Source organism: Mytilus trossulus, chromosome 3 (genome assembly GCF_036588685.1).
Source record: "Mytilus trossulus isolate FHL-02 chromosome 3, PNRI_Mtr1.1.1.hap1, whole genome shotgun sequence".
Lineage (NCBI taxonomy): Eukaryota > Metazoa > Mollusca > Bivalvia > Mytilida > Mytilidae > Mytilus > Mytilus trossulus.
Genome location: NC_086375.1, coordinates 58,257,725 through 58,282,983, shown reverse-complemented (window position 1 = coordinate 58,282,983; position 25,259 = coordinate 58,257,725). Strand labels below are relative to the sequence as shown.

Genomic DNA, 25,259 nt, shown 5'->3' with positions numbered 1-25,259 from the left:
GTGTCATTTGGTCTTGAGAAATGTTGTCTCATTGGCAATCATACCACATCTCCTTATTTTTATATTGAGTATACTTGCTAGATAGGTTTACAAAGTTTTACCCCTTCAATTTATTCAATTGTTAAATTTTGGATGTAACATGTTCTGATTGGCTGAGTGTTTTGTTTATCCTCTCATAGACATGATTTTGTCATGTGAATATGAATAAATAATGCAAACAAGAATGCACACCTTCATTGCAAAGTATATCACCACTTAAATTTTTATAGTATCAGGAAGTGTCTGACCGATAAAAAAAACTGTGGTCACTTTTCAACTACTGGTACTCGCTATTGAGCTGCTGACCAAATTCCAAGTCCTGTTCAGTAGTATAAGGGAAATAAAGAAAATTTCAAATTCATTCAAACATTTTATAAATTCAAAGTTTTGGCAAAAAGGAGGAAAGTATCAGAGATCTTAAAGGTGCTCACATGTTATAAACTAATTACTGCCAAAATGGTATCTTAATCTGAAAGACTTTTTAGTATTTTCTTAGAAAAGAGTGATGAAAATATTTGTTGGATGAACAGTGATTGCACTTAATATAGAACTCAAGTTTGTTTATACAATGTAATAACAATAGTATAATAGTACAATGTAATAACAATAGTATAATAGTACCAATTTTTTTTTTATCTTTTGTTCAAAACTTTTATATAATGTCTGCGAAATTGGAATTTTGTTAGGACGTTACATACAGATTAGGGTTAAGGGTGGCGCCTGTTAAAACCTGCTTCATTTGTTTGCACCTGTCCTAGGTCAGGAAGCTGTTTTCAGTGGTTGTTGTCTGTTGATGTGGTTCATAAGTCTTGTTTCTCGTTTTATGAATAGATTACACATAGTTTCCCTATTTTTAAAATGGTTTAACACTTGTCATTTTTGGGGCCCTTCATGGCTTGCTGTTCGGTATGAACCAAGGTACCATATTGAAGACCATACTTTGACCTATAATGGTCTACTTTTTACAAATTATGACTTGGATGGAGACTCGAGAGATGTCTCATTGGCACTCATATTACAACTTCTTATATCAAATTTTAAAATATTAAGGAGGTTGAACTAAATACAAATGTTTTAATAATATATTAAGCATACAAATATTGTTTTATCAAACACGTAACACTTGAGCAGCAGTGTGTTGCACAATTGAGGACTGAGTTTTCACATCATTTACATTAATAATCATCCTTGCATATGAACCACCTATCTGTCCTTTAGCTACTCTTCCAGGGTTTATACAGAAACTACCATGTAATTCCTGAAAACAAAAATAAATGTTAAGGTTCTGAATACAACCTCCAACTTGATTCAATGGTAATCTATGTAGTATACTGCCATACAATATAATTACAAAATGCAGATTCATCTTAAGTATTGCAAAATTATCTGCCCACTCCCAGTAACCATGAACCTGTTGTGCATTAAGTTTATGGGGGAAAATGTAAAAATAGCCCAATTAAGAATTAAAAATGTCCTCTACAGGTAAAATGTTGTTCCTTTAATCTGACTCAGTTATATATTCTTCTAAAGAAGCCCAATACATTGTTTATGCCTGGTTTTGTTTGGATTAACCATGCACTTCTAAGAAGGAGAGATGTGATTACCGGTACTTGTATTGATCTAGCAGGATCTATGCTGTATCACTACAATAATGGATGCTTATAGGAGTGACAGTCCTAGGAGAGAGATTTCTCTTTCACTTAAAGTATCTAAAGCTTTATAATCAATGTTTGCCTCCTCTGAGGGAGGATATAATGGTATTCATTTTAAAATATTACCTTGATAAACTGTTTAAGATCAGATGGTAGAATTAGTACATGTGGAGTCACAGGCAGTGTTCCATAAGTATCTAAAGCTTCATAATCAATGTTAACCTCATCTGAGGGAGGATAGAGTGGGTAATAGCTGAAATAATAAACATATCAATTAATATTGTTTTAATAGATCAGGAAAAAGAAAACCAAAGATACACACAATGATGTCTCATCTCCTGTAGTTCTAAAATTAATTCAATTACTAAATGAATTACTTGAAGCCATCTGAGAATGTGAAATAGAGGTCATGGCTGTGTAGCACATCTCAGATGTACATTAGATGTACCTCTCACAAATAGAATGTATACCATTGAATTTACAGCTGCTGAAGAACAGACCCAATGGTGACCCCACAATTCACTGTTTTAGAAACTAATGCATTCTGGGTAACATTTTCAAAAATGTACACCAAAACATCACGTTTGGTTGAAAATGTCCAAAACAATGGAAATTAAACTAATGGCGTGACATTATTTTCATTTTGGTGTACTATCAATGAGATAACCCATAGTCCTTTAGTTTTTGAAAAGGCGAATTGGTCAAAATAAAGTCAAAGAGCCATATCAAATTTCAAATTTTTAAGACATGAACTCTTCATAAGCAGTTGACATACCAAATTTTGTTGAAATATCATGCAGAATCATATAGGTACTGACTTTAAAATCGTCTTGGTTTGAAGATATTTTGCAAACTTTTAACACTGATATTCCCCTTAAAAGAAATACCACAGTAAGCTGTATGCAATTATAAAAGAGGAAATGCTACAACTTGCAAGTATTGTTGAATGTCATCTATTTATTGTGTATGATATCAACTGACTTCATTGTATCTTACCTATGTTGTGTGATTAAATGTTGGGCAAGTCTTCCAAGTCGATCTGTAGATGTTGGAGGATTCCTATGAAAAATATAGATGACAGTTAGGTCAATAGTATTGTTTCTGACTTAATAATGCAAAAAGCATAACATTTAAAATTGACACCCATTTCTTTCATAGAAGAAACTTCTTGTATTTAGAACCCATAATAGATCATTGAATTGAAAATTTTAAACAATTGTATAATATGTGATAGATAATGGTATACATGTGCTTCATGTCTGCAATTTAAATGACCATTCCCAGTCACCAGTCATTTGTTTTCTACCATTGAAAATATGTACAAATAAAAAGTTTAGAAAAGTTTCAATATAAGACTTTCTGCTGGTTTTTTTACTTTACCAGGATATTTCCTCAGCTCCAAGATGCATCAATATATCTGTTGATGTTATACCAAATACAATGTTGTTGATGGATACTGTGCAGGGGTCAGACATCATGTGCATGTGCTGAAAAGACAGAATAACTTGAAGGTCAATAATTCAGACTTGTTAAATTGTCTTGCTTTAATTTCATCTGGTCCAGACAAAACAGGCTTTGGGAGTACAAGCTCAAAATGGGTAATCTTTGCTATCTCTTTCATAACAGATAGGACATGTTGTATAAATCATGGAGGAATTAATAAAATGAAGAATTATTGCTGATAAATGCCTAATTAATCTTCTTCAGAAATGGGATGTACAATTTATCCATGTATCCTACTCATGCCATTTTTTATAACTGTCAGTCATGATTAATATTACAAATTGCTCATATGTTACATAGATACTAGAATCATATTCAAAGCAGTGTGGCTGTGGCCATTGATTGACATCCTTAATTCATCCCATGACTGGGACATATTATGTGAACGTTTGTCTGTAACGACACTGCTCACTACTAACTTATTATAGAATTTAAACTGTAGGGTCACCACAGGTTCTTAACACCTTTAATAATGAAATAATCTGAAAAATTGATCAGAAATAACCTTTATGTTTTGATTTATATTATTGATATAATTCATAACATGTGTTATTCATGATTAATTTTTCGTATTACTTTATTTAGGTATTGAGAACCTAGTAGTGAGCAGTGGTCGTTACAGACAAACATTCACATAATCTGTCTCAGTCAATGGGATAATTTAGGACGTCAATCAATGGCCACAGCGACACTTTTGCATATGATTCTATATATAATTTTTTCTCTCTGATGGAAGCACTACTTAACTTCGTTGTTGTTTGTTGCTGAGGTACATATTTGTTTTTCAATACATTATTTTTTACATATATTAGTTCATTAGTTTCCTTGTTTGAATTGTTTTATAATTGTCATTTCATGGTCTTCCATAGCTGACTATGCGGTATGGGCTTTGATGATTGTTGAAGACCTCATGTTGTTATTTCTATATCAATTGGTCTCTTCTGAAGAGTTGTCTCATTGGCTATCATACCACATCCTTTTATCTCTGTTGAGTTAATTTACCTTAAAATCTGGAAACTTGATATCAAATGGAGGCTGTGGGTACACATAATCATGATGTACATCTCTATAGGATGGCACAACTATCACTTGGCATCCAACACTGCAAAACATACAACACTTTTATGGCATGTTAGTATTAGAAACTTTATAAAAGACAAATTAAAAGAGTTGGTATTACTTTGCTTCATAAAAAAGAATGGCCAACGTAGATACAAGTATCTTGTCTTAGGGAGGGATAAATCCTACTTTGTAAAGAATCATTCTGATTCAAACAAAAAATTCTCTGAAACCGAAATTATCAAGATGCTTGATTTCTTGATTGACAACATATTTGTTATGTTCGGAGGATGTGTTTTTCAACAGACTGTCGGCATCCCAATGGGAACAAACTGTGCCCATCTACTTGCTGACTTGTTTCTTTATTATTATGAGTCTGACTTCATGCAGGAACTTCTTAGGAAGAAAGATAAGTTAGCAATATCCTTTAACTCTACTTTCCGCTATATAGATGACGTTCTTTCACTAAACAATTCAAAATTTGGTGACTATGTGGATCGCATCTATCCCATCGAATTGGAGATAAAGGATACTACAGATACAGTTAAGTCGGCTTCATATCTTGACTTACATCTAGAAATTGTCAATGAGGGTCGGTTGAAGACAAAACTTTACGACAAAAGAGATGATTTCAGCTTTCCAATTGTGAATTTTCCATTTCTAAGTAGCAACATTCCAGCAGCACCTGCATACGGGGTATATATCTCCCAATTGATACGATATTCCCGTGCTTGCATTTCCTATCATGATTTTCTTGATAGAGGGTTACTGCTCACAAGGAAGCTATTAAACCAAGAGTTCCAAATGGCGAAGTTGAAATCATCCCTTCATAAATTTTACGGACGCCATCACGAGTTGGTTGACCGTTATGGAATAACCGTTTCACAAATGATATCGGATATGTTCCTAACGTCGTAACTGCAATCCCCTTCCCTTTCATGAATTTGACCTACCGAATTAGACTATTTACCGGATTTGTAATCACATAAGCAACACGACGGGTGCCGCATGTGGAGCAGAATCTGCTAACCCTTCCGGAGCACCTGAGATCACCCCTAGTTTTTGGTGGGGTTCGTGTTGTTTATTCTTTAGTTTTCTATGTTGTGTCATGTGTACTATTGTTTTTCTGTTTGTCTTTTTCATTTTTAGCCATGGCGTTGTCAGTTTGTTTTAGATTTAAGAGTTTGACTGTCCCTTTGGTATCTTTCGTCCCTCTTTTATATCTCAATGCAAAATTAAAAGGACAGTCCATTTATCATTTAAAAATGAGTGATGTTTTGCACTAAAAGAAACAAATCCTGCAGTGTTTTGCTCTTTCAACATATTCACTTATTGCAAAAAAAAATTTTTGAGTGAAATAGTGGATGTAGCCTGTATTAAAAGCACATTATAAATGCCATTCAAAAGCACCAGTTATCATTCTGGTTGGAATAGGTGTTTATAGCGTCCATGCTTCAGTCACAAGTAGATATAAGAAAATGCAGTCTTATTGCCAAATGTTTACATGTGCCATTATATTGGTGATGATCATTAAAAAAATCTTTGTTTAATTCAAGTAAAAATATTCATATTCAATATTCTGTCTTCTGATTTTCTATTTTATTATTTACTCATCTTGTATGATACACCATTTAGCCATTAGGTTACCTTTTAGTTACAGTTCCGATGAATTTTAACTGCTCACTAAAAATTGTGTCATAGCTCATTTTACAATTTCCTTTCTGAAAATAGTAAAATCATGCAAAAAATGAAAATGTTTAAATAAAAATAAAACATTATTTTTTTCCCCAGTGTTCATAATTATCAAGATTTGATACTGTGGATTCATTTATTTTCCTGGGTATCAATTTTCGTTGATTGCTGAAAACTTGCATATTCGTGGATATTTGATTTCGTGGTTTTGACAATTTCTGTATATTAAGCCTATTATAAATATGTATTTCGTTGAACATTTGATTTCGTGGTTAATCCATACCCACTAAACCCAAGAAAATTGGTATCCAACGAATAATAATGAATCCACAGTATATTATTTTATCAGACTTATGTTTGGTGTTTCTAAAAAGCAATCAGGTTAATATCAAATTGTTTTCATTATTTCAAAATAAGATGCTATGTTGAGTGTATTATATTAGTTTTGTGCATATGGAAATTTATGAACAGTTGAAATACAGATGTAAAAGTAATATTTATATAATTTGCCTCAAATTCAGCCGAACAATGTTGCAAATTTTTGTTCTTCTATCAGAGGTATCGAACCCTTGCTTTTTCTTCTCTACTACCCTTATTTCTGTGAAATGTTACTTGTGAAGAACATGACTTACTTCTATAACTTCATTCTTCATGTCAACAAATGGACCAAGCTGAAAATTAAATCAGTATCAAATATTAACATTTTATTATTGTTGACTGGAAATTTCAGTATTTTTTTTTTTTTTTAGTATTCATCGATAATAACACCCAATCTCCTCATTAATATATAAATATGTCTTCTAATTTATACACTATAACATTTTCTTATTGGAAGCACACAAGTTGAGAACCATTTTAATTAAGTCATTTATTTTTTATCAAAAGACTCATGCACAATTTGTAATATATCATACCTAATGTGACTAAAAAATTATGAGTTTGTATCCATTTTTAAGATCTTGGTAAGAGAATTCATTTATTTTAAGCTTTGAAAAGTCCGAAAATAATATCCAAGGAAAGTAGTGAATATCTTAACATGTTTTCAGTAAGATAGTAGCTCAGAATGTGTTTGATATTGAGAGTTCTTACCAAAATACAGACATCTGGTTTATCTTTAGATATGTACTTGGACAGATCATTTAATGGTTCGTATGATAAATTGTCTGATGTGGAGAATGGACCTGCTGCAATCACTACACTGAGTTTGTCTGATCCTGAAAAAGAGAAAAATAATCAGATGCATCTTTCTAGTAAATATTTCTCGATTAAATATAACAAAACAGCTAAACAATTCTAGTAATTACATAGATATTTTAGTAATTGATAAACCTTATAAATTAATGGAGAATGCTATAAAGGAAAATAAAGAGAACTGTAGAAGTAATGCAGCCCAAATTCAAACTTGATTTGAACTTTGTGTTAATTAGCAATGTGCATAAGTTTCATAACATTTGGTTGAGGCAAATTGAAGTTCCAGAACAAAAATTCAGCATTTTGTCATATATATAAAATGTCATCACTCCAGAACAGTACAAGTGATGCCACCCATATTAAACTTAGTCTGAGTTTTGTGGTAATAAGCATTGTGTATAATTTTCATAACATCTGGTTGAGGCAAACTAAAATTAGAGAACTGAAACTATATAAATATATGAAGTTATTTTCATTCAATATGTTATTTTAAAGTCATTTTGTCAAAATCAATCCAGACAATACCAAGTTTAAATGAAATATGCGCTTTAAGGTAACAAATTTCTCTCCTGAAACTGAATTGGCAGTACTTAACAATCACTTCCAGTTTTTCTTTTGAAGAAAAAAACGTACCTGGTTCAGTTTTGACTTTGATTTCTGGAAGACTTTGTGCAACACCCTAAACAGAAAACAAATAAGTTTGTTTTTTTCATAAATAATCATCTTAGTTGTTAGTGACTAAAATCAATTTAAATTTACAAAGTTTTCAGTATCAATATTGAGACTACAAAGATTTAAAAACTTGTTTTTGTAAAACGCAACTTTTCATACAGCAGATTTAAATACTTGTGGAAAAGGCTAATGTTTGAAATTATTTGGCAAATCCATACGGCAATACTATAATGGTTTACTTTAACAAATTGTGACTTCAATTCTTTTAAATATTAATAATGAAGCAAGATTTAATTTTTGTATATGTGTGGTGAAACTGATATAATTAGAATTAATGTTAAATTCATAAGCGACATGTACAATACAAAATGCAATGTTTATAAATGTGATCATATATATATGTTTGTGTACAACCAATGAGTATTGTTTAGGTATCAATCCTGTAGTTTTGGATTTTAAACCAATAAAAAAATATCTTATCTTATCTAACCACAACTTCTTGTATCTATGCAATATATATGTATATATATAAAATCTATATTTTAAAAAATGAATTAATATTTACCTCATATAATTTATTGACAACCAACTTTTGTCCTGTATTATTGATCCCATCCATAGCAACCAACTGTAAGCATCAATACATATATTGAGAAATTTGTAGACATTGTATCAAAGTTTTTTTTCTTCCATTCATACATTTTCCAACAAAAAGAATAACATATCAAACATGCATACAATAAAGACAAAAAATACTTTTTGAATATCATACAACCAGAATAACACTTAAGAAATTCACTTTTACATCAGAGAGTAGAAACAAGATGATTTTGTGTAGAAATACCACATGATTAATCAAGTCAATTATTACAAGTTGTTAATGATGCATTGAATTTTACTAGTAACAGTTACAGACACTGGTAAAATGTTTGAAAAAAATTCCAGTATAAATAGATTTTGCTATAAAATATTTCTGAAAGACCAAACACTTTATGATTGAATGACAAAATTAGATTTACATAGTGTTGTAATTCATCTATAAATCTGGACTATCTCATTCATACTAAGTGCATTTAAATTACAATATTTCAAGCCAAAAATCAAATTGACCAAGTTTCAAACAAAGCAACATAAAACAAGAACTATCTTTAAAAAAGATATCCGACGTATTTAAATTTGAGTATATGTTTAAAACTATCATTTCGATAACCTTCACTCAGAAGCACAATGACTTAATGATGCAGGACCTCTTTAATAAAATCTCCATCTGAATGTAACTACAAGAAATTCTTTACTAAGTCTGGTTATATTAGAAAGGCAATAATATATAAGAATATTGTGATGACACCTAAAATATTTATTGGTCAAAAAATCTAGTGCAAATAAAAAGAAACAAATAAACATTTTCTATTGTTTACATTAAACTTAATTCATGGTTAACAAAGCGAGAAACTATTGATAGTATAAGTAGTATCTTTCTGTTTATATTTACCAAAACCCCGCGGAAATCTCACATGTGTAGGTGCGTTCTAAAAGTCATGTACGTTCGTACAACAAAGTTTACATTAAAAATATATAATTATACAATTGTCCCGAATAAACAGCTGTCATGGATGCAAAGAGCTATTGGAGATCAATTATTTTAATAAAAATATAAATCTTTGTAAGATCTAGTTCAAATATTTATAGTTTTTCACTTGCTTTCCATCACGATATTATTTTCGAGAAGTTTTTTCTAACACAACCAAATCACTTACTATGACAGCATTTTGTCCAATCACAAAACGGATTTTCGAGCATGCATAGTCTGTTGCCATAGTGAAGCGTCCTTAAGTTCAAAGTGCACAAACCGAAACTATACCAACTACGTCAGAAAAACGTTGTAATACATAGTTTTGAAAAGTACAAGAAATTTGATTTTGGTTATGACAGTTTAATAAAGAATAAAGTCTTATAACAACAACACTTTAAATGTGTTTAAATAATGTTTATAACAGTTTTAGTAAAGGTTCTTATGTTCAGAAATTTTAGACACAAGCAAATTAAGATTTTTTTCATCCATTGGATTTTTTTTGGGAAATTACCTGTCCAGGAAATAAAGAAAATTGTTTGAGTTCTGCCAGATCTACTGGTATACACTTTCCCATAGAAGTATCTCGGGAACCTTCTAAAAGCACAGATTTTGCATTCATCTTGCCATTAGCATCACAACATATTCTTCCTGCTACAGTTACTGGTTCCTACAAATATACATTTCCATGTTCAAAATTGTAAACTCCAGTGATATATTTATTACACATACTGTAAACCAACTTATTTTTGCAAGCAAATGATTTTTGGGACGTTTCGTGAGTAGAAAAACAACGCCAATATAAATTGTCTCGAAAATGAAAAACTTTGATCTTTCCTTCTTAAACTACATCATATAAATTTGAAAATTGCAAAACTGAGTAGCCGCGAAATTGATTAGAAAGGATAAAACGTGAAATAAAGTATCCATGAAAATAAGTTGCTTTACAGTATCTGTTATCAAATAATAGCATAGTTATCTAAACCTTTATTTGCTGCAACTTTATTTTATTTGCTCTCTTTGAATATTGATTAACATTTGCTACTACATGTGTTCATTTTTTTGCATAATTCAGTTTATACTTTTGCTGCTTATTCAGTGATGATTTGCTACTTATCCTTTTGAATTTACAAAATCTCATGAGAATTGTAATAGGTTTAGATACATTCTTGTTGTAACTGCATTATACAATTCAATCAACAAACAAAAAATCTTATGCTCATCTATTTATTTATTAAAACAAGAATGTGTCCTCAGTACACGAATGCCCCACTCGCACTATCATTTTCCATGTTCAGTGGACTGTAAAATTTGGGTAAAAACTCTCAATTTGGCATTAAAATTAGAAAGACCATATCATAGGGAAAATGTGTATTAAGTTTGAAGTCGATTGGACTTCAACTTCATCAATAACTACCTTGACCAAAAACTTTAACCTGAAGCGGGACAGACGGACCGACGCACAGACCAGAAAACATAATGCCCCTCCACTATCGTAGGTGGGGCATAAAAACTCGGTTCTTATGAGACTTATCACAATACACAATAAATCAAAGCGCGAAAGCGCTGTAAAGGCAGTTAATTACAGGTTGTGTGTATTTCTAGTCCAGTTATACCATTATCTTCCATAGAACAGAGGTGGTTTGTAGAATTTAAGATTCAGAGTTCTTTTGTACCTAGTTCACCTATATCTATAGTCTATGTTTACAGTATATTTTCTGTGCCTCCCATGAAATGCATTTTTAGCCATGGCCTTGTCAGTTTGCTTTAAATTTATGAGTTTGACTGTCCCTTTGGTGTCTTTCGTCCCTCTTCTTTAGACATATAAGAACTTTTCCTTTTCAATATAAATAGACTATTTTTAATTATTGATTGTATACGCATATTCTATGACCCCCATCGAGCTCAAGGCTCCCAAATGGAAATTTTGTAAGAGCAATTTTGTCGACTATTTTAAAGAAAACAATTAATTCAACAATGGCTATGAGCTTGTTAATGCACGAAGAAGCCAAAAACCACATTAGAATATATTTGAAGGGAATCCATGACAAATCGCCCCACTTTAAAAACAAGAGTGCACACACTGAAATGTCTCGCCTTCTTTACTAATCATTGATATTATGTTGATAATCCTAATAATAAAGCTTTATTACAACTGTCACATAATCTTAACATAAACCAAGAAAACTAAACATTGACAATTGAACCATGAAAATGAGGTCTAGGTCAGATAAACCATGCCAGGTAGGCATATACAGCTAACAATTCTTCCATACAACAAATAAAATTGACTTATTGCTTATAGTTTAAGAAAAACAGACCAAAACACAAAAGCTTAACACTGAGTAATGAATTGTAAAAAATGAGATCAAGGTCAAATAAAACCTGCGCGACTGACATGTAGATCATGAAATATTTCCATACACCAAATATAGTTGACCTATTGCATATAGTATTAGAAAAAAAGGCCAAAACTCAAAAACTTAACTTTGACCACTGAACCATGAAAATGAGGTCAAGGTCATATGACACCTGCCAGCCAGTGCCAGGTAGACCTGTACACCTTACAACCATTCTATACACAAAATATAGAAGACCTATTGCAAACAGTATAAGAAAAACAGACCAAAACACAAAACTTAACTATAACCACTAAACCATGAAAATGAGGTCAAGGTCAGATGACACCTGCCAGTTGGACATGTACACCTTACAATGCTTCCATAAACCTAATTTACTAGACCTATTGCTTATAGTATCTCAGATATGGACTTGACCACCAAAACTTAACCTTGTTCGCTGATCCATGAAATGAGGTTGAGGTCAAGTGAAAACTGTCTGACGGGCAAGAGGACCTTGCAAGGTACGCACATACCAAATATAGTTATCCTATTACAAAAATTTTAACTTTTTTTTCAAGTAGTCACTGAACCATGAAAATGAGGTCAAGGACATTGGACATGTGACTGACGGAAACTTCGTAACATGAGGCAACCATATACAAAGTATGAAGCATCCAGGTTTCCCACCTTCTAAAATATAAAGCTTTTAAGAACTGAGCTAACATCGCCGCCGCCCCCGGATCACTATCCCTATGTCGAGCTTTCTGCGACAAAAGTTTGAGGCTCGACAAAAAAACTGCCCCAACCTGGATTACCAAATCGCCCCCACTTGTGAACCGTGTTAAATCCCATTAATATTACTCCTGCCAACTGGTCCCACCTAATGGAAATCGGTGAAATCTAGATAAATATACTATTAACCAGGATGAATTTAGTAATGCCAACTCACCCCACTTATGGAAAAAGATGTTATCCCATCGAATATAAGTTCAATTCCATATATTGCATTATGATACATTTAACAGGTTTCTTTTCAATTGTTATGCAAATAACTAAGCTTCAAAACTTAGTTATTCTTCAACAATCAGGGTTTTTTTAGAATTATAATTTCAGTATATATCAATAATAGTAAGTAAATTAATTTTCGGTTTGTTTGTATTCTGTGTACATTAGTTTTCATTAAAGTGGTGGGAGTTTTTATTTTTAATTATATATATATTATTAAACCAAATATTACCGTTTTTTTATAAGTAGGGCGAGTTGGCAGGAGTAATATTAAACATGATTTAACCAATTTCACATGTGGGGCGATTTGATAAATCAGTTTGTGGCGGTTTTTTGAAAAGTGGGGCGATTAGCCAGTGGGGCGACTTGTCCTGCTTCCATTTGAAGGCCCCCTTGAAGGTTTTGTATGACTATATGAACCATCTTTCATGTAAAACCCCCATGTGCATTTTGAAAAGTTGGCAGATATGTTTCTAACTCCAGGCAAAATCTACTGGTATGAATGAAAAAGAAGTTTTCAATTAAGGCTCTGTGGCCATAACAGCTGTCTCATTAGCATTTTAACCACTTCCAATATTTGCAATTAAAACAATAGAAGAAAATTATTCAACGCAAAAACAAAACTTACTTGTAAATATGAAATTCTCTTTACGGTATGAGTTTTTCTCATTGTTTGAGATTGTACAGTAGTACATGTACCTGTAACTGCTTATACCAATTTCTTATTCACTTTTGCTCGATTAACTCACTAAATATCATATACATTGTACCACATCTCCTTATTTTTATAAGCATTCCAATAACATGAACAATTGTAATTCAATTCTATATACCAAAGCAAAATGAACTGCACCACTTTCATTCACTAGTATGCATCTTTTGGCAAAATACAAGTTCTTAAATGACACAATATATATTTATTGATAAAAAAAAAAATTTAGTATACAACTCTATAAACAGATATAAAAAAACACAGCTGTGTCATAACTTGTGAAATCTGTGCTGAAAACACAGACATTGATGGTATTTGAGTAATTCCATATGTGAAGCTCAACATTAGCTCGTCAGTTGGTGGTGGACAGTTATAGTTCCTTTCTGCAGGCTAGGATGAATGACTTTTCAGGAAAACCAATTTCACAAATCAAAACTTTCCTCTAGATTTCTCCTACAATATTCATCCAGTTTAGTTCTTTTGTTTTAATTGGACACCGTCCTGATTTTTAATTTTGCAAACCATTCAGTCTCTTGCTTGCAAATGGTGCATGAAATTAGGATGGGTATGACAGTAGACAAGTCTCTTTAAAGTGGGTTTGTGCCCTGAAAAAAAAAGTTTTATAACTTAATTTTTTTGAAACTTTTTTTTTGCAACACACATACCTAAATAACTATAACATAGAAGAGAGCAGCATTCGTGTCAATGTTTTGTTCCTGTTTACATTGTCATTGATATTTTTTTCAGAAAGCCTGAGGCATAGCTCATGAATTCCTGTCATTACATCCTAAATTAACATAATTACTGCTAGAATAATTATCAGTATCATATATGTACACTATCATTGTACAGCCCAAGTCTTCAGTATATATAATTGTTGCATTCATTCACTCCTGTGTTCAGTCGTTCAAAAATATTTAAACATCAACAAATGAACTTTAATAAGGACAAGAAAACACTAGAAAAGATATGTACATACAACCCGTGTTTTAATAAGTGTATTTGAGAGAAATATATCGGGTTAAACGATTTATAAAGGAGAAATATATCTGGTTAAACGATGTATAAAGGAGGAAAAATTGTAGATATTGCATTACGATGCTTTCTACCTAATAGCACGTGGATATGTTTACATATTTAGACTTGACCCAGTATGACCCGTACCTTGTAGGTCACCGCCGTCGACTAGACTACAGTCGTGTATAAGACAATAAAAAGCTTAAGCCTGTACTATTTGTGTGAAGTAAATGTGTTTGTTCTGTACATTTCAATTGTTTTACCTGATAGCAAGGACGTATATCTATCCGTTTCCTTCTCAATTCACTTTGTCAAATTCTTCGAGCTTCTTCAAAACATACGTATTACTGCGCCCGAAGAAAATATGAGAAATCCTCGTAAAATAATGCTATTTTCAATTTTGTGGAATCCATTTTGTTATATTTATTATACAAAGATAAAAAAAAGTTACGATTAATTATGAATTTGCATATCATTATACGGAACGTTTATGGACTATTTTTTCCATAGCTGTAAAACGATCATTTTGGCGGGAAATCATGTACACATACACACGTAGATTGGCTGGTACCCGATCGTAATGTTACACATCACATACACAAAAAGCTAATAACCGGAACGTAGTACCGGGAACCAGGATAATACGTAGACAACATACATAACTAATTAACGAAATTGAAAACGCTTTACAGTTTCTCGTTCATAAACCGAATTCCGCTTTGAATTATAGAAGATGCAATATTAATCATGTTCAGTCGACTTTTCATTGTTATATCAACATCTGAACTAATTAAAGAATCTTTAGATGTCAGATAACACTCGAAATTGACCCGACCTCTTTCCGCACGGAATACACATAATGATAGTTTGTAGTCAGGTTGACTGCTTATAATGCAAAATACACACTCATAACAAGTTCTATAAAACAAACAAAACACACTGATCGTTTCTTTAGTCCCCAATGTAAATGAAAGAAATAAAAACCATATCATACCATAAAAAGAAGAGGAGAAATTCGAACATTTCCGGATCTATTTCTGGCCAAAAGACCCCCTGTAAAGATTGCGTATGAAAAGATGAACCTCATGACTTAAAAGTCAGGCCTTAAAGCACTGCCTTTAAAAAAGCACATAGAATCTTCTAGAAAATAGAAATTCTTACCTGCATAGGCACAGCCACATGAGACAGCTCTTCAATTTTGTAATGACTTTGCAGTTTCTCTGCCATGTAATCTATAGTATCATTCAAAACTGAAGAAAAAAATAAACATTGTAAAATAATTATCCTGTCAATTGCGTTTCCCACAGTACTGACTATTGATGGTGAGTTTTCCAATTATATGTCTACTGGTCATGATCTATTATTGTGGTTGGACATGGCATAAATCAGTAGGAATAAAGCATAAATATCATATATCTGCTTATAAATTTTAATCTTTTTCATAAAGAGCCAGTACTCTATTATTCAATCTTGACAGTAAAAACATAAAAAAAATACATTCTTTTCTCTCTGAATTTTGAAAACAACATGAAATGATAAGCATGATTATTTTCATGTCAGGACAGACTTGGTGTACATGAAAATAAATCAGTAATTATTCTGTGGAGCTAAATCAAAATCAGAATACTAATTACCGGTACTTTTGTTCATTTGAGAATATTTTCCAAACATTTTCTGTTGAAGATTTATAAAGTCAAAATCTTAACATTTGATAGTATTGGGTACTTGACCAGTATTAACAGTTCACAGAACCAACCAGGAATACAAATATATTTTCCGTCAACATCAAGAAAGGTAATCTTAATTGTAGGAAAGACATTTAGATAAGCATCATAATGACTTTAAAAATGCTTTCACAAAGACAAGATAGTAATTGTTTCAATTTTAATTGTATATTTTTTTTCCTTATCATTTCCTAAATCTGAACAGTAAATTTCTACAAATCAATTTGTAAAAATAGTGCATACCATGTGCTTTATCAACCAATTTCTGGAACATGTACTTGAAACTTGTAGTCAACTTGTATTCCTCATCATACAACTGTATAGAACTGGTCTGTCCATGACCTTGCCATTTTGTGTTGTCAGTAACACCGAAATGGGCAACCACTTGCCCAGCATTGGTCCTAGAACTAAACTTCCTTGATGGGGTTGCACTAAAATAGACAACAATGAACAAACTATGAGAATTATTTTTTTTAATCCTACATTGAACTTTTGATGTCGTCCCTTACTTAGTTATGTGGGTGTTGATCCTTTCTTCCATTTATTGATTAAAGTATTATAATGTTTTAATATTTCTACCTTTTGTCCCACTATCTTACTAAATGCCTTTACCAAGTCAGGAATATGACAGTTGTTATCCATTCCTTTGATTTGTTTGAGCTTTTGATCTTGCCATTTGTTTAGGAACTTTCTGTTTTGAACTTTTCTTGGGACTGCTTTTGTTATTTTAATTTTCTCTATAAATATTGAAAACAACTTCAAGTTGTTGTTTGTGTAAGTGTTACATTTTTGTTTTTTGTTCATTTTTTTTTACATAAATTAGGCCGCTAGTTTTCTCATTGAATTGTTTTACATTGTCACTTTGAGGTCTTATATAGCTGACTATGCAGAATGGGCTTTGCTCATTGTTGAAGGCTGTACAGTGACTTATAGTTGTTTATTTCTGTGTCATTTTGGTCTCTTTTTGAGAGCTGTCTCATTTGCAATCATACCACATATTCTTTTTTTTATATTAAGTACATGCTTTGAATTAAATTAAATACATGATACCTCACATTAATTCCTATTATAGAGTAATGCTGTGTTCAGCATTGAACAGTATGTAGACATGTAGCGGTTTTTTTTTCACTTTGAACCTTAATTATGATTCCAGAAAAGACCTCTTGTATGTGTTTTTGTACATATTAAACATAAATTACCCAGCTGGAGAAAAACTGGCAGGAGAAAATGGTACCATGGGACTTCTAACATTATTTGTAAATCTTTTCAGAGGAGGATTGTCTGGAGTCAACTGACGCTTTTGTTGGTTAGTGCCTTTCTGCAAAAAATACAAAATCAACATTGTCAAATAAAACATAAAATAAATATAGAGCAATTATATACTAGGCCAAAATAAAAAAAAAATAGTGTGTTGACCATTTCACCACAAAAAAAATTGGTAGGTAAGGTAGGTAAAACATTTTATTTTATGATTTTTATTTTTTTTCTATCGATGGCAGCAGAAAATAGTTCCAAATGAAATCATTTGATGTGTCTGCAGGATATTTAGAATAGTACTTTAAAAATCTACAGCTTTTTTTATTTTCTGTTTAAGTTCTTTGTAAGAAATATGAAAATAAACTTTGAGAAGAGTGAGAATGCCAAATATTTGCCTTAATATCAGGAAAATATTTTAAAAGAAACCTAACCCTTTTGTTTAAAATCAGATCATGATCTGCAATTGAAAAAATCAAGTGGCAAAAATAATCTGTGTGTGTTACCAGTGATACAATCAGAAAATGAGAACAAAACAAAAACATAACAAAATAAACTTATGACAATTCAGATTCTCTTGTAACAAAGTTGATTAAAATCTTACTAAATATGTCAGACCTCACAATTATTTTTTAATAGTTTTATATAAATCAAATAACAAAACTTTGTAAGTGATCAATACTTATGGCACAACTCTGTTCATAAAGTTAGGGGTTTATTTACCTACACAATTGAACATGTGGATTCATTGAGCAAAATCAACAGTTATGCTTATTTTTGAAGTTATTATCTACTTGTGAATAAAGTTTAAAGAGTTCATATTTCTACTTTTTGAGGCTTTTTTAGTAAAAATTTAACCTTAAGTTGTTTTGTCTATTAAAGAACATATAATAACTTAGAACATCTCCATAATTAGTAATAGCTACTTAAAACTGTCTTTTTATAGCTAAGCATACAATAAGATTAGTAGTTACTAAATTAGTTTATATTTTATATTTAATGTTATATAATGTTTGCTAGTGATGTAAAGTACATTAATAAGGCCGTCAATTTTCTTGTTTGAAATGTTTGACATTGTCATTTTGAGGCCTTTTATAGCTGACTAAGCGGAATGGGCTTATAGGACGGCCTATAGTTGTTGGTTTCTGTGTTATTTTGGTCTCTTGTGGAGAGTTGTCTCATTGGCAATCATACCACATCTTCTTTTTTTATATTATTTGGCCTGTAATTCAATATCATACATTTTTACGAAATTCACCTACCTTTGATGATGGGGTTGTAGAATATGCATTGTAAAGGTTCTCTGCTTCATTTTCGTCCATACTGATCTTTTGTCAAGGTCATTTGCATAATACAATATCAGTGTACATAATATGGTTTATAATTATTTGTAGGATACAAATTTGCTTGTACATCATGGGTAAAAATTACAAATTCTTAATTCAGAGCAAATTCAGCTGTATACCATAGTATAAATGTGATTGATTGAACAGGACTACCTCCTCCCCGATCATTTTTTATTTTTTGAATTTTCTAAGTAAATAGAACACAGTGATCAGGAACAAAACAATCATATGCACATCTTGGTTTCCAGATTTAATGTTTTACTGCTGATCCTTTTGTACTTTTCTCATACCGAGGGTATCACCAGCCCAGAATATCAATTTTGTTGTCATTTTTATAAATTCCTATTTACAAAACTTTAAATTTTAAATAGTTTAATTTTCTTATCCCAGGCAAAGATTACCTTAGCCGTATTTATGGTATTTGGCATTACTTTTTGGAATTTTGGATCATCAATGCTCTTCAACCTTGTACCGTACTTGTTTGCCTTTATAAATATTTTGATATGAGCGTCACTGATGAGTCCTGTGTAATGAAACGCGCGTCTGGCATACTAAATTATAATCCTGGAATCTTTGATAACCACTTAATGTATCTATTTAAATCAATACTTGCAAGTACATCCAACTCGGTGTTGTTTAAATTTTCAAAGTCAACAGAAAGCTGTTAAAATGAAATATGCCCTAAATGCTTATACAAAAGTTAAAGTGTCTTTTTAAGTGTGTCTATTGTCATTTATAAGGATACCCTCCTTGTATAGTGTTAATATCATAGTATTCTTGTTTAATTGTATTTGTTCTAGCTGGAGTCTTAGGTGTCTTTGATCCTTTCTTGGTAAGTCTCTGAAAAAAACAATATCAGTTCAATATACATATTTTTCACAAATTATTTGCAGTAAATCTGTTTTACTGTCTATAATTTTAGATTCACAAGAAAATAATAAATCTAAAACAGATTATTGCCATTATTGGATATTGATTTGCTGAACTGACTGATGGACAGACAGACAGAATGCAAACCTAAAGTCCCCTAAGACTTCGACAGTAGGGAACTAATAAATCTAGAACAGAATATTGGATATCAATATCACATATACAATGCATCAACTATTTTATTTTTATGCAAGTGATTAACATTTTTGATGTTCTTTTTATAATTTACAATTTCTATGTATAAAATGACACTCACTTCTCTGTCTAATTGGTCCAAAGAATCTAATGTCATTTGCACACCTTTGTGTGTGCTGGCAAATGCTACCCATTCTGTAACTATCTTTTCTGCACCCAAATTGTACTGTACACACAATTCTTGTACTGAAATAAGACAACAATTAAATTTAAAAGGTATATAAGTAACATACCATTCTATGTTAAGGTAAGGTTTGCGTACACAGGGAGATAACTCGAATTCAAATAATTGAAAAAAGGAGGGACCCGCCATTTTGAATTGCTTTGAATAACCAATGTTCGATAACTACAATATCAGTATCGAAAATAAAACAACACATACCTCAAAATTGTCGTTTTGGAGTAATTTTATCAAAATTTGAATCGTACAAGTAACGTTATGACCTTCAGTTTGTTAGTTTTCATTTATATGACGTCACGTTTATCCATAACGTCTATGTGCAAAAACAAGTCATGAAGTTTCGCGGAGTTTTATTTTATTTCATAAATGTACATTTTTATGCCCCGCTGTAGCAAAGGGGGCATTCAGTTGTATCTTTGTCTGTTTGTACGTTGATCCGAATGTACGTATTATAGTGTACGTTCGTTTTTACAAAATTAGTTTCCATTCTTTTACTTTAGTCTTCCTCAACCAACTAATATAAAACTTATGCACAATGCTTTATGCCACAAAAAACACAGAATAGATTTGAATTTTGATGTCGTCACTTTTACAGTTCTAGATTTATGAATGGTCGGACAGGGGATACCTTTCTCTATTCTCCCGTCCCATTTCTCTTTACTCCTGCCATAAAAACTATAAAAAAAAACCTAATGTATGGGAAGCTGATTTCAATAGAAATCGGTCTAATATATTGTGTTTTTTATGGCTTGTCCCCGTCTTGTCCTTTCACAAGATAGAAGTATTGTTTATTCTGCTTCAAGAACGCCGGTAACTTTTTCACTGATTGTTAAACTGTCTTTTTATTGAATTTGTAAGTCTGATTCACGCCGATCCTGATTTTTTAAACAGTATTTATATAAATACAAATTATAGAAACGCAGGATTGAATGAAAACGGCACATTTTTGTGACACTTTTAGTCAATTTAGTTTAAAAATTTACATAATGCGCCATGTGTTTACTTATAGAGAATGCATATATTCTCAGATAATTTTATTGCAGAGTTTTTACGAATGACAGAATGTTGAACTTGGTCCTTTCCGAAAATACGCACACAACCCACACGTTTACATCATTCGAAATGTATTTTATTTTTATCAATCACTTTTACAACTGACAGAGTGTTCTTATAGTAATTTTTTATGGATGCATTACGACAACTATTTTATTGTGTCGTCCTGAACATGCCTGAAGTATTTGCCACTGGACATTTTACAACCTCTTATCAAACAAACTTCTATGCATATCAGTCAACTTTGAATCAATTATTCTAAAATCGAGGATGGTTATATGTGTTTCTACACATGCAAGGACTCACTATAAAATCCGGGAAATTGCTAGTTTTTAGTCTTTCTCCGTATATATAGGAGATCATAATAAAGTAGTGACGACGCTCGGAGTATTTTTATGAGGTCGTTTTCTGAGTTTTTCGTTTCTGTTCTCTAACTTTAGTTTGCTTGTACCAAATGTTATAAAATTTATACGTAATGCTTTATAATGTTTCATATTTGTGAAAGAGGGGGCATCATCAGTTTCCTATGGACGCATTATCCATTTATTCCAAGCTCTTAACATATTATTTCTTTGTGTAATGCATTATAATTGGAATAACATAACTATGGTTAAAGAGAAGCCACGATAAATTTTTGATTTGACGGTCGCAAATTTCCGTTTTACTATCTCCCCTACGCGTGGACAGTAAAAGTGCATTTGCAAACATCAAAATGCCAATTGACGATGGACAGTGCCGTTACTCCTGTAAACTTTATTGAACTGATTTTAATTGATTAAAATGTGGAAGATTTTCATATTACAGGTCTTCATAACTGCATTTCGTATTTTAAATATCAACAATACATATACGGCTGGTCATTTGTTTTCCAAGGCCATACATGTAGTCTGTTTCGTCTTTCATCACGCACAGGAGCATGGAGTTTGTTTGTTTGGTCAAAGACCCCAAATCTGAATATCATGTTTAACAATTAGACAAATCATACCAGTAATCTATCTTTCTCCTGCAAGGCTTTCCCCTGCTTAGTCATAAATATTTGATCATATTTGAATAACATTTGTTGATGTCTAGATTTAAATGAATGGAGTAAACACGTCTGCTGTAAATGACTTTACTATAGTCAACACTGATTTCTTTTCGTCCAATTGCTGCATACAAACAATTTACCAAACATGGGACAATGGAGCAATGCTTTTCAAAGATTTAAAATATTACAGTTTGAAGAACTGAAAGAATGTAAGCGTTTCCTTCAAAATCAGAGTCGTGTACATGTATTACACAAGTATGACCAAAGTTAAACACCTCCCCTTCCGACTGATAGTTGTGAGCATAATTATGGATAATAATAGAATCGATGTTAAATTAACAAAACTTGCAGCAACTTTTATCCCCCCATCCCCATCCCAAACTATTTGAATTAATTTTTTTTTTATCCTACATTGATCTTTTAAGTTAATCGCTGTTTTCTATCATTGATTATGGTCAATCCCAAAGTGTTACAAGACAACATGAATTTTTATAAAAAGATCCTTGCAGATCAACAAAAAAAATATGTTTTTGTTTAACAGAAATGGCAAGATAAACACATATAACGGCCATTTCCGTAAAAACGAGTTCGGGGACATACCAATTTTATTAGCTCATTATAATGCAAATAGTTAATTCCTTAATTTCACAGTTTTTTACAAAAACGTTGGACCCGGAAAAGGGATATTTTTGACTTTTTGTTGCCATGGCAACGGGATTTTTTTTCACCCAAATATTAAAAAATCTTGTTCCTACGATTTTTTTTATGATATTTTTAATTCAAATTTATTATTAATGAATGAACCACAATTATTTATACATGTTTCATTCAGTTTTATTATTTTATATTTACTCGTATACATTATTATTTCAAAAGAATTCAAATACATTTTCCCCTAAAAATTGTAAAAAATCGGAATTTTGAGCTTTTCACCTAAAAAAACGGAACGGGCGATGTTCGATTTTTTTTCATTAAATGATTGGGTCGTCCTACCTGAACAAAATGATGTATCATATTTCTATAATATCACCAAGAAAAAAATCCAGGTTTTATGCAAACCTTACCTTAAATAATTAACAAAATACTTTTGTCAGATACTGTAAACTAATTTTCACAAGTGATTTATTTTCACCTATCAACAATCGCAAATATAAATCGTTGTGAATATGTAAAAGTTGAACATTTTTTTTATATAAACTTTAAAGCATTCCTATTTGATATCAGGGGGGGAAACTGGGAAAATTAAAAATACTTACATTTATTTGGATTTATATTTTGTTTATTGCTAACATGGCTAATGGCAAGTATTTTTATGCCCCACCTACGATAGTAGAGGGGCATTATGTTTTCTGGTCTGTGCGTCCGTTCGTCCGTCTGTCCCGCTTCAGGTTAAAGTTTTTGGTCAAGGTAGTTTTTGATGAAGTTGAATTCCAATCAACTTCAAACTTGGTACACATGTTCCCTATATGATCTTTCTATTATTCTAATGCCAAATTAGAGATTTTATCCCAATTTCATGGTCCATTGAACATAGAAAATGATAGTGCGAGTGGGGCATTCGTGTACTGAGGACACATTCTTGTTTATGCATACAATTTAATTATGATAAACCTTTTGAAAGCTCACTTTAACTTGGCAACATTTCTGATATATGTGGAAATTTATTCATTATCAGAATTAAGGGACTTAAAAAAGTATTTGTCTTAAAAGATATACTTCTGAATTACACTGATTACAGTAATCAGGCTTATTAGTTTGCCCTGGTACATAGTCAGCACCTTTTCCTCCCCATGAAAACTGTTGGAAAAGGTCTAATGAAACTCCAGTTTTTGTCAGTCAGATATTTTTTACCTGGATTTACACATTACTTGTTGGCGATTTTCGGCATAAAGCTAGTAATTGAGCAAAATAAACATTATTGTCATAAATAATAAAGATGAAAATGAATTTTGAGATATTTTTGAAATTTTGATAGAAAATTAGAAAAATCCATGTCAGAAAAAAAAATAACTTCAACAAAATTTTACCCATTATTCACCAATTTTGTTGGTCATATTTGGTGTAGTCTGAACAAGGACCCTTGGCTCACACCAAGTATGCTATCAAGGGGCCCAGAAATGACTTGCATAAATCCATTCAAACAGGAAAAGCATGTAACCTAAGTTTTCATAGGGTATTGAATTTATTTATGAGTGGGACTAAATATATATATACAACGGGAATGCATCTTTTGCATTAAGTTGGAGGAGTTGGCCTGTGGCTATTTTTCCAAAAGTGGGGAGAGTTGATGAAAAAGAGGGGCGGTTTAGTGTAGGGCGATATGCATGAGGAGATTTGTCATAGAATTGTACCAAAGTGTCTAAAATTTTTCACAGACAAATGTCAGTCTAAATAATTATGAACGTTTGACGTCTGGCAAAGCAATACACCTTATCACTATTTGTCGGCCATTGCTGGATATCACACAGGTTCCCGTAAAATGTTGACGTCATAAAACAAAATATCTGACGCCACAATGGAAAAGTGATTGTTGTTGACGTCAAAAGTTCAAGTGGCCGGGATTAGCGATAAGGTGTATGGCCGTCCCAAGAAAAAGATAAAAATAGCCTTGCTTTAGGTGCGAATGTGCAAGGTGCAATCGTGTAGGGTGCGAAAGTGTATAAGTCGTGAACGGACCTGACATCTGCCAGACGTCATAATTATTGGACTTTTTTTTTGTAGACAAAAACACAAGTCAAATGTCAGACTAATCCAAATAATTATGACGTCTGGCAAGGCTATTTTATTTTTTTTCTGGGACGCCCCAGAAAAAAAATAAAAATAGCCTTGCCAAACGTCATAATTATTTGGACTAAATTTATGTCAGACCAGTGGAAGTGACTAAAACTGGCAATACGTTCTATCATTAAAACATTTACATTTTTCAACAATTTGGGGACTGCCGAATTCTACACCGAATACACTAAATTCATCTTCTAATTCTTCTTCTGAAATAAAAGGCATTTTTTTTTAGTCTCGAAATGTTTTGTTGACAAAATTGTCTTTCCCGCGATTTTTTTTCACTTCCTGTGACTAGAAGTTTAGCCTCAAACGAA

The 25,259-nt window shown here is 31.8% G+C and overlaps 1 protein-coding gene across 1 annotated transcript; it reads right to left on the bottom strand.

Annotated features, from left to right (window-relative positions):
* Positions 1 to 1,098: 1,098 nt before the first annotated feature.
* Positions 1,099 to 25,249, bottom strand: LOC134711968 (DNA polymerase alpha subunit B-like). Its single transcript, XM_063573031.1, has 18 exons — positions 25,083 to 25,249; positions 19,965 to 20,089; positions 19,524 to 19,618; positions 18,695 to 18,755; positions 17,378 to 17,496; positions 16,422 to 16,609; positions 15,616 to 15,704; positions 9,893 to 10,048; positions 8,374 to 8,436; positions 7,770 to 7,815; positions 7,035 to 7,159; positions 6,578 to 6,616; positions 5,901 to 5,974; positions 4,197 to 4,296; positions 3,072 to 3,178; positions 2,688 to 2,750; positions 1,818 to 1,944; positions 1,099 to 1,297 (listed from the first exon to the last, which is right to left on the bottom strand). Exons 1-18 carry the CDS (start codon positions 25,165 to 25,167, stop codon positions 1,148 to 1,150), a joined length of 1,812 nt encoding a protein of 603 aa, XP_063429101.1. The 5' UTR covers positions 25,168 to 25,249; the 3' UTR covers positions 1,099 to 1,147.
* Between the last annotated feature and the right edge of the window lie 10 nt (positions 25,250 to 25,259).

Excerpts from the sequence above, each read along its gene's own strand:
- LOC134711968 (XM_063573031.1), bottom strand. The coding sequence starts at position 25,167 with ATGCCTTTTATTTCAGAAGAAGAATTAGAAGATGAATTTAGTGTATTC. Across the intron at positions 19,619-19,964 it reads TGGACCAATTAGACAGAGAA|AGACTTACCAAGAAAGGATC; the intron begins GTGAGTGTCATT and ends TGTTTTTTTCAG. Across the intron at positions 5,975-6,577 it reads TGAAGAATGAAGTTATAGAA|AAAGGAAATTGTAAAATGAG; the intron begins GTAAGTCATGTT and ends TACTATTTTCAG.